The 14,281-nt window shown below is 37.7% G+C and overlaps 1 protein-coding gene across 5 annotated transcripts in view; it reads right to left on the reverse strand.

The window, feature by feature from the left end:
* Nucleotides 1-14,281, reverse strand: part of ATRNL1 (attractin like 1) — a 1,010,697-nt gene that overhangs the window by 674,861 nt on the left and 321,555 nt on the right. For all 5 annotated transcript variants that reach the window (XM_050958929.1, XM_050958927.1, XM_050958928.1 and 2 more), the window contains one exon: nt 8,434-8,622. In XM_050958929.1, the coding sequence (XP_050814886.1) occupies nt 8,434-8,622 (189 nt within the window). The remainder of the gene's footprint in view (nt 1-8,433; nt 8,623-14,281) is intronic.

Here is a 14,281-nt window from a genome sequence, read left to right on the forward strand (position 1 = left end):
ACAAAAAAAACACCTGAAGCAGAGACCACATAAACTGACTTGGGCTCATGCTGTGTGGACCTTCGGTTTGGACCAGAGCCCAGGCTCCAAGACCCTCCCCACTTTGCTGGGTTTCAGAGCCTGGGCTCCAGCCTGAGCCTGAATATCTTCACTGTTATTTTTAGCCCCACAGTGCAAGCCTCACAAGACTGAGTCAGTTGATCTGGGCTCTGAAACTTGCTGCTGCTCAGTTTTGTTGGGGGAGGGGAGAAGACATTGCTGTGTAGATGTTATTAAAAATTGCTTGGAGACTTTTAGTTCACAGTCCTAGTTTGTTTTTCACCCTCGCTACAATTTACATCTTAAAAATATTAAAATGCTACAATTGCCCTCCTTCAAACCTTCTACAAATTGCTGATTGCCTTCTTTCAAAAGGGTTACACTGAAGGAGTTTTAACAAAGATGCATTTATTTTTAAATTTATAAAGTGCAACTATCAAAACCTTCTAAGTGCATATACATATACAAAATAACAATTTAAAACTAATTTAACATAACGACAAAAACTAAGGAAAGTCTTTCCAACCACAATAAACTCAACCTTTTCTTTCAAGGAAACCCTCTCAAAGCTTTTCTCCAGGGAAATCAGGTGAAACCCTGTGTAAAAAAATAGGCTTTACACTACACTCTAATTATCAACAAACCAGTTTTGATGAATGAACGGGGGAAAACGTAGCCCAGAGTCAAGGGCTTCCACCTCTATTTTCTCTAGTTCCCTAACTTACAAAAAACCTCTTGGTTTCATTCGAAATTTTATTTCCTCCTTTTGGTCCCTTCCCTTCCCATCATGAATCTACCCTGATTTAAAAGTTATGAGGATCCTTCAAAAACACCCATATCTATTTAACCATACATTAGGGTGTAGCAACATCCTTCAGAGAGAGGAACCAGAATGCATACAGACAAGAACAACTGAGATGGGCTGTTAAAAAAAAACACCTTAATTCCTAGGTTACTGAAAGGAAAAAAATGGAAGCTAAAATAATATACAGTATATTTTATTGCATGCTGATTTTTAATACTGGGCTTGAACTGAAGTCTCAGAGTATAGCGTATTGTTCTCTTATGGGTTAGTTTACTGTTGATTTGTGTGGGTGGCAAAGAAGGGATGTGCACTGCCATGAGGGGATGTATGTTTTTGGAGTTATTGTATGTGATGGGTTTAGTGAGACACTAAACTGAAGTTCCATGAATATCTAGAGCTAGTCTGTCCCATTCATATAATAAAAGTAATCTTGGATTAGTTTCTTTCCTTAACTACTGTGTATGCTGGTAGAGTGGTTTTCAAGCCAGCAAAGTTGCTTCAAGGGATAATATTTATAAAACAAAAGCAAAACATTAATATAAGGTGAAAAGGAAACAAAATTCCCCAGTTTGCAGTTCAACCTAGTCCCACGAAACTTGAATGTGGATCCTAACTTCCCAAAGGCATTCTTCCCACTCACTCAACCACACAGCTGTATTATAGTCCTTCTCATGAGCATATGTGCAGGAGAGGAACCTCAACTAAGGCTGAAACCCTTGTTAAACAGGAAGGTAGTGCCCCTGTATCCTGTTACACACACTGTTTAGCAACTGTGGTAATATTTTCTTCACTTTATAATAACAAAACACTTTTCATCTACTGCATATTCTTTCTTCTTTGACAATTAAATGACATATCTAGACACCTTACTAACTCATCAAATAGTTCTGGAAATAAAAGAGAAAATTTGGTAAAATGGAAAGAAACAACATTTTATATTGTGATGAATCCCCATAAGTACCAATATGATGTTACTGGAAATAATACAATTATGTTTCCAAACACTGTCAATAGTGTTCAGAAGCACTGCTGGAACTCAATTTAGAACCATGAAATATCAATCTGAATTTACTGCTAACTGTCTCAGATAAAAACTGTCAATTCATAAATGATTTGAAATGAATTAATAGGCTAAGTGAGCTTCCCATTTATCTGACTACAGTCCTGGCTTGCATCACTAAAATGGTTCACCTGGGAAGTTTGCAGAAACCCCTCAGAGGAGTCTACTGCCTGTTCCATTGAAGTCTCCTCATCACAGGCTGGCAAAGGCAGCTGGGATCAGTCTTGCCTGCAACCCACTGATAATTAGTGACCCCAGCTGAAGGTTCTAGGGAGGTTTAATTAAAATAACTATTTCCAGCCGTGGGGAGAGAAAAAGGGTTGAGAACTCAGAGTGTACAAGGACTAGGAGTCAAAAGCAGTAGGAGAGTACTGCTAGAGATAGTGATGACTTGCTAAAGAGGTGGGGCTGGGCACCTGAGAACTCAATATATGACAGACAAAATGCCAGCAGACACACATGCTAATCAAGTTTAGATTTACTGGGACACATTTGCCATATGGTCCTGAGGTTTCGGTTCTGGACAAAAAGGGGTTGACAGTCATGGTGTCCTCAAGCAGGGAGAACTCTTAAGTCTGAATTACTTCTCACTGATGTCAACTTGGCCTGAGTTTGTTGACCTTCAGGGCACACAGCAAGGTTAATCTATTTATGCAGGCTTTCCCCTACCTGAAGTTGCCTTAGTAGTTTGTTTAATGTGGGCTGGCTTCTGTCAGTTTTTTCATTTTAGAAACTATTTTTGGTAATAGTTTTCCATAGATATAGAGGCAACAGTGGGTTTATTTTAATAAGATGAGGTTTTAAAAATGTAAACATGGGGGTTGGAGAGAGAGAAAGAATGGAGAATGAATACGGCACAAATCCCTACACAGTAAGTTCTACAATCTCTTGCTAATAATGAGAGGATGACAGGAGATTAAAATAAATAGCTCATGTAAAAGAAAAAAAAATCAGTACAGTATACAAGTGTTATAGACATATGGAATATAGGTTCAATTTAGAGAATTTACTTCTGTGAGACTGACAATACTGCACCTACTAGAAAACAGCTGCTTAATCCTCTCATTTGTTATTATGTTGAATAACAATAAAATGGAAAAACAATAATGAGGATTCCAAGGGATTTAAATTAATTTTTCATGCTAACTACAAGTGCCTTCTCAAGGGGAAAAAGGAAAACTTTATGTCTTTAGGCTGAGATCAAATAAGTTTAAAACTGTGGATGTGGTTACTGTCCCTCAAAGCATGAACCTCCCACAACTCTGGAGTCCAAAGTGTCAGGGATCCACATGTGGGGAAATGGAAAAGAGTAAACAACATCAGACATGTCCAAAGGGGAAACTGTTTAAATGGTAACATGGTGTGAGGAAGCTTTATTAACTTTTCAACAGAACCCTCACTGTACTGTGGAACTGAAAGGGGTAAAAAGTCAGTGGGATGAAATGTACATGGATCAGAAGTTCTTTTCCTATAGCAATGTATTTTGTTTATTTACTCATAGAAACAAAGGCACTTCCTCTTTTGATAATCATTTTTTAAAATTCTAAAATACATTCAGGGAAGCACTGCTCACAGCTCCATAGTTAAAGAAGAATCATGTTTTGCACACAAAAGTAGGAATACACCCACTTTCTTATATATGAATACAGAATATACTCCCTCCCAAAATTACAGCACTTAAAGTGCAGAATGAATTTCACAAATAAGTTGGTTAATTGGTCTATGAGTTAAAATTCATTTTTAAAATGGATCTTTTAATGAATCAGGTGCAGCATCAGACTATTTTTTTGGTCCTGAACTTTCTTAACAATGAAACACAAATGCTTCAGTTTCCCTTAACACTAAAAATTGCCTATATTTGAAAACAATGGCTAATCACAATTTTTTCCATGTTTCTTCACAGCTAAAAATTTCTCCTTCAACAGGTATAAAGTTATATTACAGAGAATTCCAAATGGAACTGCCCTTTTTCAAAAGGGTGTCACCTCCCATTGATTTCAAGAGGACTGAGACCACTTATTGCTTATTATTTTTTAGTATTTGTAGTATGACTGCTCTTAAACATGGCTACTGGCTTCATTCTCATTGTAAGTAATGGGAGGCAATGACCATTTTGAAAGAGTGTACCCAGTCAGAACAATGGGAAGTCGTAGACATTTAAAAGAAGACAGCTCCTCATGAGTTTCTCTGAAGGAAAAGATTTTTAGACACCAGCCTCTGCTGACAAATAAAACTTCGGTTATGAAAAATACGTTTCCAATATTCCTGGGATCTCATTATTTTGGAGGATTTTTACCTCCTCATGATCTGAGGTGGAAAAGAATCAAATGCATCTTTAAAAAAAAAAAATTCTTCTAGTCTCGGTCCACAAACACTAAACTGCCCTAATCATAATCCTGTAGTTATTGCATTGTGTGTCACTATTGGGCAGAGATACAGTTGTATGTGCACGCTAACTGTGCATTTCCATACTTTAACGTGTTTGGATTTCTTTTAAGTTTATGCTTAACTCTGAATTTCCTAGGTTTACAATGCTTAGTTTTGGGGTAACTACAACATCCCTGCAATGTATATTACCCTCCATTTTAAATTTTGTGTGTATAATATAAAATATATTTTTATTAACTAACTCCATTTTAACATAATTTTTGTCTGGAAATATGTACATAAAATTATATACTTATCTTCTAAGATTAATAATCTTCTAAAACTAATCTATTCAGGGGAGTGACTCAGTATTTGTGCATAGCTATAGTGCTAAGTACAATGTACTTGGATGGGTGGGGTTCTGTGGCCTGCCTTGTGCAGGAGGTCAGACTAGATGATCAGATTGGTCCCTTCTGACCTATGAGTCTATGAGTCTATAATTACAATCCCTATTGGGGCCTCTGGATGCTATATTAATATATTATCATTAATATTTCTATTAGAGTAGGGCCTGGAACTCAATCAAGGATTGATTGTCCACCACACTAGGTACTGTACACACAAGCAACATGGAAGGCAGAGTTTGCAGTGCAAGTGTCAGGCAGGAGAAGACAGGTGAATGAGACACAGAAAGGTTGGGAGTTGGTGGGAAATAAACAATTTAATATAGAAGCAGAAATCCATTATAAATATTAAATAATACTACAAAATTTCTAGAGAAGACTGACATATTGTTTCACAGGACCCTTCTGTGAACATGGTTTCAGAAGTAATTTCTGTACAAACGTATGTTTTTCAGGGACCTCTTTTTAAGGAGACTCTGCAGTTTTAGCCAAGTTTATTTTTGTGGATGTTGGTTTATTTTGCCATCACTGACATTAAGAGGATACAGTGTCCTCTGAAATCAGCAGGAACGCTAAAAGTAATGCAAAGACAACTATTAAGGGAAGGCGCCATGCTCCACTAATACTAAATGAATACATTTCAAATCATTACTGACAGTAGAAAAAGTAGTGTTCACTGTCTGGGGGAGAAAGACTAAAAAGCTGGCCATAAATTTGTTGGCAGACATCCAGTGTTTGTTCACTTCACAAACTTCAATGAAGTGGTGATATAAATATAAGGACAGAATTATATATTATCTATGGAGAAGACAAGTAGCTGCCCTTTACCTCTCCAGGGTCAAACTGGTAAGCCTGCTTGCATGTCCACTGACAGCAATGGAAGGGGTTTTTTCCCCCTCAGAGAACAGGCTGCCAGAATGCCCCTCCCCTCTTTATCCTTAATGCAGGAAGAGGGAGGAGTAATAGAAATCTATAGAACACCAGACTCTAATAAATGCTTAAGTCCATGCAGGAATAACAGATGATCCACTTTCAGGATTCCATTAGGGGGACAGCACATAACAAGAACCACCATGCCCAAAGGCTGCCCTAGGGGGTTCAGGTTCTATGGGAGAGAAGGAAGGAGTCAACAATGAAAAACCTGAGATGTTCTATATAGGTGTAGTAGTTTATAAAACTGAAAATGGTACTGCAGGTGGGAAAAGAAGATTTATATTCAAGGAGGAGGAACTCTTCTCTTGACATTTATTGGTGGGTTATGAGTATTTGCCACCAGCAATCCATTCTCAAATTGCAATGGCTTGAAGTGTTGGTGATGAGTGGAATGAAATTTTCTGCCAAGCAGTTCTTAAAATGACAAAATGTCATCAATAAAAAACAGTGCTCTTAATTTCTTTTCCAAGCTGTGAAAATAAATATGCATTTCTCATATCCAATCATTCTGTGTGATATTTTCTGTCATTTAAACCATGAATGAGTGTGTCAAGTAGTCTACTAGTACACAACAGATAAAAATGTTGAAATACTTATCTATGAGTCATGACAAAAGTAATAGTGTGAATGCTTTTCTTTTGTTAAGCTATTGATACATTCCTTTCTGTGAACAAACAAGCAACAAGATTAACTAAAAATAATATTTTAACAAGTGAATAAACTTATTTATATTAATATCTCATTAAAATACACCTTTTAGAAGTAATATTAAATGATCTACCTACCTGAATTTTAATTAGACTGAAAACAAAGGTTCTCAACAAGGTCTGATTTAGATATTCATTTTCTTGTTTTACATTCAAACTTTCAAATACTTTAAGTCCAATAAAATGTCTGCTTATGGAAATTGAATTTTTTTTTATTGGATAGATAGAAAACACAATTTCAGAGAAAGCTACTTCTTTATGATATTGAACTGACATATGGCAAATAACATTATGTTTATTTAATATAAAAATTTTAGACCTGCCTCGAATGACAACTAAATTAAACACAGTGCTTTTGTTGTCCCTGCACAAACAGAAATGGTACAGTTTCAGATAAATGCAAAGAAAAAAATCCATTTGAATAATATATAAACTGTGACACAAACCAACAAAAAAAAATAACTCATGCCATTTTTAAAACAAAGGCACAACTTTTTCAATATTAGTGATGTCAATTTTACTTCTGAATTTTCAGTCACTGGCTTATGGATTTTAATTAAATTTCTTCTTTTAAAAGAAAAAAAATATTTTCCTGGACTGCTGTAAGACAAAAGTGTCTAGATAATGGAGTGTTTTAAATTTTGCATATTTACAGCATTAGCATCCCCTACACAGGCTACTCACTCGTAAGTGATAACCAAGTGCACATTAATGCAGTTTCCCATTAAGTCTTCCATAGCAAGGCCTACTTGCCCCTCCCAAATGGCTGGAGATTGGAGACCAGTATCTCTTATGTGGAGGCCCTTTGCCTCCTGCACTGGTTCCCACCTCTTTCCTAGCCCATTTCCTGCTTTAATAATATTATTTCAACTTTACAAAATTGTCAATGAAATGTACCAGCTCAGGCACACAATATACTCACTATATACTATGAAGATGAATGATAATGAAAGAACTCCAGTTAAATTGGGGGTGCAGGCTTTTCTGCAGATCTCAGTGTCCTTGGCCCTACTGTTAGCTGATAGACCACTGTGCCTTTCCTCACCTATTTTCCGTTCTTTTTGTCTCTCTCCTCCCATGTAACACATAAGCACAGAGTAGCCAACTACATGCAGAACATTCAAGCTTCAGCCTTCAAATGAGATGAAATCAATGGCCCTTATCACAGACCAAGCACACCATCTTTTACCTTACCATTGTCCTCTGGGGTTCATGGGGAAGGATGTATGTATGTATGTAGGGTCTGATGGAACAGAAAAACAATCTAGCCACAACTCTGAAACAAGGTCCGTCTGATGTCCAATGTCCTGAACCCTGCCAAAAGGGATTCAGGAAAATTTCTCTTTATATGTCACTTGCTCTATGTCATGTCCGGATATATCAAGAGAGATTAATTGCACCCATCAGAAAATTCTTGCCAGTATGAGGAATGCAATCATCCAATTATCTGCAGTCTCACTCACAATGACCTCTCATGCTATCATACATATAGTTTATTTTGTGGCCAGAACACCCATGCTACCAACTACCCAGCCCTGAATACTGTCCAGACACTGGCCTCTCTCAGTTCTCCCCAATCATCATAACACTCTCATTTGTCTAACCTGCAATCAGTACCAGGCCACTTCACTTCTTGTCCCCTACACCACTGTTTCTGAAACTTTTGAACACTGTTGCCCATTAGGAAAATGAAACCAATCATGACCATGCTGCAATCCTGCTGCCCGTCCCATCCTTGGAATCTCTCCTCCGACCAAGGAATGACCCCACGCATTGGAAAATACTGTCCAACACACAGTGATTAATTTGTAATGTTTCTATTCATATAAAGTGCAAATAGGAATATATTTGTCTTTATGTTGAATTAATAAACTATGTATTGGCTCTTCTCAAAATCTAAAGAGTATTCCCTCTGTCAAAACTTATTTATACTATCTGCATCCATAAAATATGAAACAAATTATCCATTGCTGATATTAATGGGCTATGATGACAGCTGAAATGATCTGTTCTTTTTTTCCTGTATCTAGTGAAACTTACTCAAAATGTTTGTGCCTCTATAAGGTAGAAAAAATAATCATGTTATAGTTAACAGTGTTCATTCATTAACATACTTACGAGAGCAGGTGGCAGTTTGCCACTCTAGGCACTGTCCATATGGAAAGGAGATTATATAGGCATTTGAGTCAACGCATCGTTTTGTACTGCTGCACCACATACACTCCATGCCATTGCTCGTGCAGTTGGAACATGTTGTTCTCAGGGAACACGTTTTTTTGCAAGGTCTAGCATTTTGATTAGGACTAACTAGAAAAAAAGTAGAAAGAATTTATTAATTTAACACAAATTCAATCCCTATTATCTTAACATTATGTAATATTAAAGAGACTGTTACAATAAAAGTGATTGTCTCCTGGTTTATTTGTGAACAATTTCAGTCAGACTCACAGTACAGGATGCAAATACAATTTTTTTAATTTTTTTTTTTTTTACAAAAATTACCCTACTGTTCTCAATACTCCTTTGTGTAGTCATCTTAAGTCACATTACATCTCCAAAAGACTTCATTTAAAAGTGATTATAAAAATTTTACTTATATACTGCATTTGTAAATTTAGTATTAATTGTTCAATAATGGCAGTGTAGTTATGAGCACATGCATTATATAAAATATGACTGCAGCTACTGTAATAGGTGTGTATGATAGGGTGCTGAGCAGGGAGGGCTTAATCAGCCCCCAGTCAAGGGGAATGGATTGGGGTGGGTTGAAGAGCCCTGCCTGGCAAGGAGAAATGCTGCCAGCCTAATTAGCTGGGGGCTATCAGGAAGGCTGTCAGGAAGGAAGCCAGAGGACGAGGGGGAAAGAGAAAGGCCAGGCACAGAGAGAGGTAGGGCCCTCTAGGCTGCTGCTGGCAAAGTTTGGCTGTGGAAAACCTGTACATAGATAGTAACTGGCGCATGAAATTGCAAGCTCATTAGCAAGAACTTTTAATGAATCGGTAAACTCAGGGGTTGTACCGTACGACTGGAGAATTGCTAACATAGTTCCTATCTTTAAGAAAGGGAAAAAAAGTGATCCGAGTAACTATAGGCCTGTTAGTTTGACATCTGTAGTATGTAAGGTCTTGGAAAAAATTTTGAAGGAGAAAGTAGTTAAGGACATTGAGGTCAATGGTAATTGGGACAAGTTACAACATGGTTTTACTAAAGGTAGATGTTGCCAAACCAACCTGATCTCCTTCTTTGAGAAGGTGACAGATTATTTAGACAAAGGAAATGCAGTAGATCTAATTTACCTCGATTTCAGTAAAGCATTTGACATGGTTCCACATGGGGAATTATTAGTTAAATTGGAAAAGATGGGGATCAATATGAAAATTGAAAGGTGGATAAGGAACTGGTTAAAGGGGAGACTCCAACGGGTCGTATTGAAGGGTGAACTGTGAGGCTGGAATGAGGTTACTAGTGGAGTTCCTCAAGGATCAGTTTTGGGACCAATCTTATTTAACCTTTTTATTACTGACCTTGGCACAAAAAGCGGGAATGTGCTAATAAAGTTTGTGGATGACACAAAGCTGGGGGGTATTGCTAACACAGAGAAGGACCGGGATATCATACAGGAAGATCTGGATGACCTTGTAAACTGGAGTAATAGTAATAGGATGAAATTTAATAGTGAAAAGTGCAAAGTTATGCACTTAGGGATTAATAATAAGAATTTTAGATATACATTGGGGACACATCAGTTGGAAGCAACAGAGGAGGAGAAGGACCTTGGAGCATTGGTTGATCACAGGATGACTATGAGCCGCCAATGTGATCTGGCTGTTAAAAAAGCTAATGCAGTTTTAGGATGCATCAGGCGAGGTATTTCCAGCAAAGATAAGGAGGTGTTAGTACCGTTATATAAGGCACTGGTGAGACCTCATCTGGAATACTGTATGCAGTTCTGGTCTCCCATGGTTAAGAAGGATGAATTCAAACTGGAACAGGTTCAGAGACGGGCTACTAGGATGATCCGAGGAATGGAAAACCTGCCTTATGAAAGGAGACTCAAAGAGCTTGGCTTGTTTAGCCTAGCCAAAAGAAGGCTGAGGGGGGATATGCTTGCTCTTTATAAATATATCAGAGGGATTAATATTAGGGAGGGAGAGGAATTATTTAAGCTTAGTACCAATGTAGACACAAGAACAAATGGGTATAAACTGGACACTAGGAAGTTTAGACTTGAAATTAGATGAAGGTTTCTAACCATTAGAGGAGTGAAGTTCTGTAACAGCCTTCCAAGGGGAGTAGTGGGGGCAAAAGACATATATGGCTTTAAGACTAAGCTTGATAAGTTTATGGAAGGGATGGTATGATGGGATAGCTTAATTTAGGCAATTGATCTTTGATTATCAGCAGATAAGTATGCCCAGTGGTCTGTGATGGGATGTTGGAAGGGATGGGATCTGAGTTACTGCAGAGAATTCTTTCCTGAGTGCTGGCTGGTGAGTCTTGCCCATATGCTCAGGGTTTAGCTGATCGCCATATTTGGGGTCGGGAAGAAATTTTCCTCCGGGGTAGATTGGCAGAGGCCCTGGAGGTTTTTCGCTTTCCTCTGCAGCATGGGGCATGGGTCACTTGCTGGTGGATTTTCTGCAGCTTGAGGTCTTCAAACCACAATTTGAAGACTTCAGTAACTCGGACATAGGTTAGAGGTTTGTTATAGAAATGGATGGGTAGGGCTCTGTGGCCTGCTTTGTGCAGGAAATCAGATTAGATGATCATGTTGGTCCCTTCTGATCCTAAAGTCTATGAGTAAGGTGGTGGTGGGAAACAGCTATAAATACAGAGCACTGGTGTTTGCATCAACTTGAGGCATCTCTGACTAATCTGTGAGGGAAGCAGGGGCAGAAACCAGAGGGGACCAGCTCATGCCTTGCTACAGTGTAGCAATCTATGACCACCTTGTTCTGTTGCTCGTTAGTTAAATAGTGAATAACCATAAACCACAGTTATTTACTTCACTTCACTAGTGATATATTTTCCCTTAAACATTCTGTCTCTTATCTGAAAGTGAGAGTTGCCAAATAAACATCTGCCCCCTGGTGTATACAGTAGCACTCAATACAAATTCAAAGAGAAAATAACAAGAGAAATGTTATTTAATATATAAGAGGTTTTTACTGCAGACAATATTTTGCTTATCTTAGTCGTGGTATGTGTAATCTCTGAAAAGTTATATTCTAAATAAAAATTACTTGTATGTTTTTCTGTTGCATTATCTTTTGATTACAAATAAAGCTGTAACATGTGCATCAATATGAGTATAGTAATTCTTAACTAAGACCAGTACATAAAAATATTGGTAGAGTAATATGTTTCAATTATAAAAGGAATTTGCACAGCATTCCTGTAATAAATGTTAACTAAACCCACACAGCTATTATGTACTTCGCGGATTACTGATTATATATACACAGCTTTATAGAAAATAAGCTTAATCCTCAAGTCCTTCCTCAGCCCTTAATAAGGCAAAAACTCCCAATGATTTGAGAGAGTAAAGACAGGTAAAAACTGAGTAAGGACTTCAGGCTTTGTCCCACTACGCATAAATTTGAGCCACAGCTTGCTATAATCATAAATAATCTTCTACTGTAAAACAATTTTAAAAAATGTGATGGAACTCAAAAATGGAATCCCAGAAGCCCTGAATTTTCTTAACCTCCATGTCTGCCGAAACAGTTCAATAGCAAATAAAATTGGCATCAATAACAGATGGAGATTCTGATGCTAAACTTGGAAAATACTCTTAACAGTTTGTCATCGGCATTCTTCAGTTATTTAACACGTCATGGCACCATGCCACATCTGTTTATTCTCTGATAGAGAGAAATATAACAGATTACAATATCCATTACTACAAAACAGCAGCATGAGGAACAGAAACAATAGGAAACAGACTCAGTCAGCAGTAGCAACAAAATGCAAATTTACTTTGTAATTACACTGCTATTTGAAATACTACAAGTTGTGCATAAGACAGCCAGAGGATTGTTGGAATGCATGTTTTATTTATGAAAGTTAACAACTTTGCGAATGTTGACAGCAAAATGCTTCTTTATATATGAATGCACAACAAAAAATTAAATACTTTTAAATGTCTTTTATGTTACTGTGTACACAAGGCTTTCTCCTACACTGGCAAACTCAAAAGGAGGGGAAAAAAGACAACAACAGAAAGAAGATACATTAGGATCACTTTCATCTCTACAAACCTTGTTCATCCTATTAGGACAACCTGTAAATTTTAACCATCTGCACAAAATGAGAGCATTGTTCATATGAAAAATGCGGAATTATATTTACTTCCTTTCCAAAGGGTTAAGTGAGCTCACTCTACGGCAGCAGTTCTCAAACTGTGGATCGGGACCCCAAAGTGGGTCACAACCTCATTTTAATGGGGTCGTCAGGGCTGGCATTAAAATACCTGGGCCCGGAGCCAAAACCCAAGCTCCATCATACGGGCTGAAGCCAAAGCCCAAAGGCGTCAGCCCTGGGTGGCAGGGCTCAGGTTATAGGCCCCCTACATGGGGCTGAAGCCCTTGGGCTTTGGCTCCCCCTCCCTGGGGAGCTGCGGCTCAGACGGGCTCAGGCTTCAGTCCCCCCACCTGGGACTGTGAAGTAACTTTTGTTTTCAGAAGGGGGTCACGGTGCAATGAAGTTTGAGAACCCCTGATCTACAGAGTCTCATATGACCACACATTACACTGTCACCAATCATCTTAGACAACTTGGGGACTTTTCCTCCTTTTCATGAAGGACAGGGCTAGGAGAAGGTTTTAATATTAACTATTAGGTAAGTGTCTGCAATGTTTTTCTGTATCCTCTAGAGATCTTTTTTAAAAAAAAAAAAACAACCTTCTAAACACAATGAAATAGTTTCTATGGAAATATCTCCTTTAAACTAAACATTAACATTTATGTACCAACAATATTACTATTTGTGGATGCTCTGCTTTTTATCACTTTACAATTTTTATATAATTAATCCTCAGGTAAATATTATAATCTGCATTTGATAGATGGAGAAACAGATTCAGAGAAGGCAACTTAGTCAAGTGATTTGCTCAAGACTATCACCAGGGAGTTAGTGGGAGAGTCAGGTTTAGAATTTAGAAGGTCCTGTTTCCCAACCTGTGACTCAAATCACTTGGCCACCCTTCTCAGTGGTAGTAAATACATTAATTCACTCACATTTTTGGACTTTTTTTCTTGTAAAATAAAGAAAAACCTCTGTCACAAGGAAATTTTGAATCTCAATATAAGCGTTAGCAATTTGGGATCTGTGACAAGCTAGTCAGCACTGCAGCACCTCCAAGAGAGTGTTTGCACACTTATGTCCCAATCCTCAATTTTAAAACACGCGAGCAGTCCCACTGAAAATAACAGAACTACTCATGTGCTTCCCATTAAGAATCTGCATAAGCAGTTGTATCGGGATCTTAGAGATTAGACATCAACGTGGTGTGATTTATTGCAAAAGCAAAATCATGAAGTACAGTATGTTTTCTCTCTCCATAGATTCTCAGAGAAAGAAAGAGAAAAATTATTGGTCTCCTTATTAATTACAATGTCCTTCTTATGTGTCTTTCTAACTAGAATTCACAACAGTTCATCCTTCTTATAAAGTAAGAGTGGTGCAGGTAATTCACTATAGGTAGGCCAGTCCTATTAGTTTGCAAACATTTGCTTACCCAAGGATGACTGTTAACCACTTGTCTCCTAACTTCTCAGCATAGGTTTATACATATTGTTAAAAGAGTCTCCAACTACCTTCTGCTTCCATAATGGGAAGGGGTAACTGGGTTCTTTAAAAACTGCCCAGACAAAAGATGGCTAAAATAACTGTTCTAATTAAACTTCTGTTTTATTAATTTAAATGAATAATCTGTTATTAATCAGCAAGATTCATAAATGAAAA

Source organism: Gopherus flavomarginatus, chromosome 6 (genome assembly GCF_025201925.1).
Source record: "Gopherus flavomarginatus isolate rGopFla2 chromosome 6, rGopFla2.mat.asm, whole genome shotgun sequence".
NCBI classification, from domain to species: Eukaryota; Metazoa; Chordata; order Testudines; family Testudinidae; genus Gopherus; species Gopherus flavomarginatus.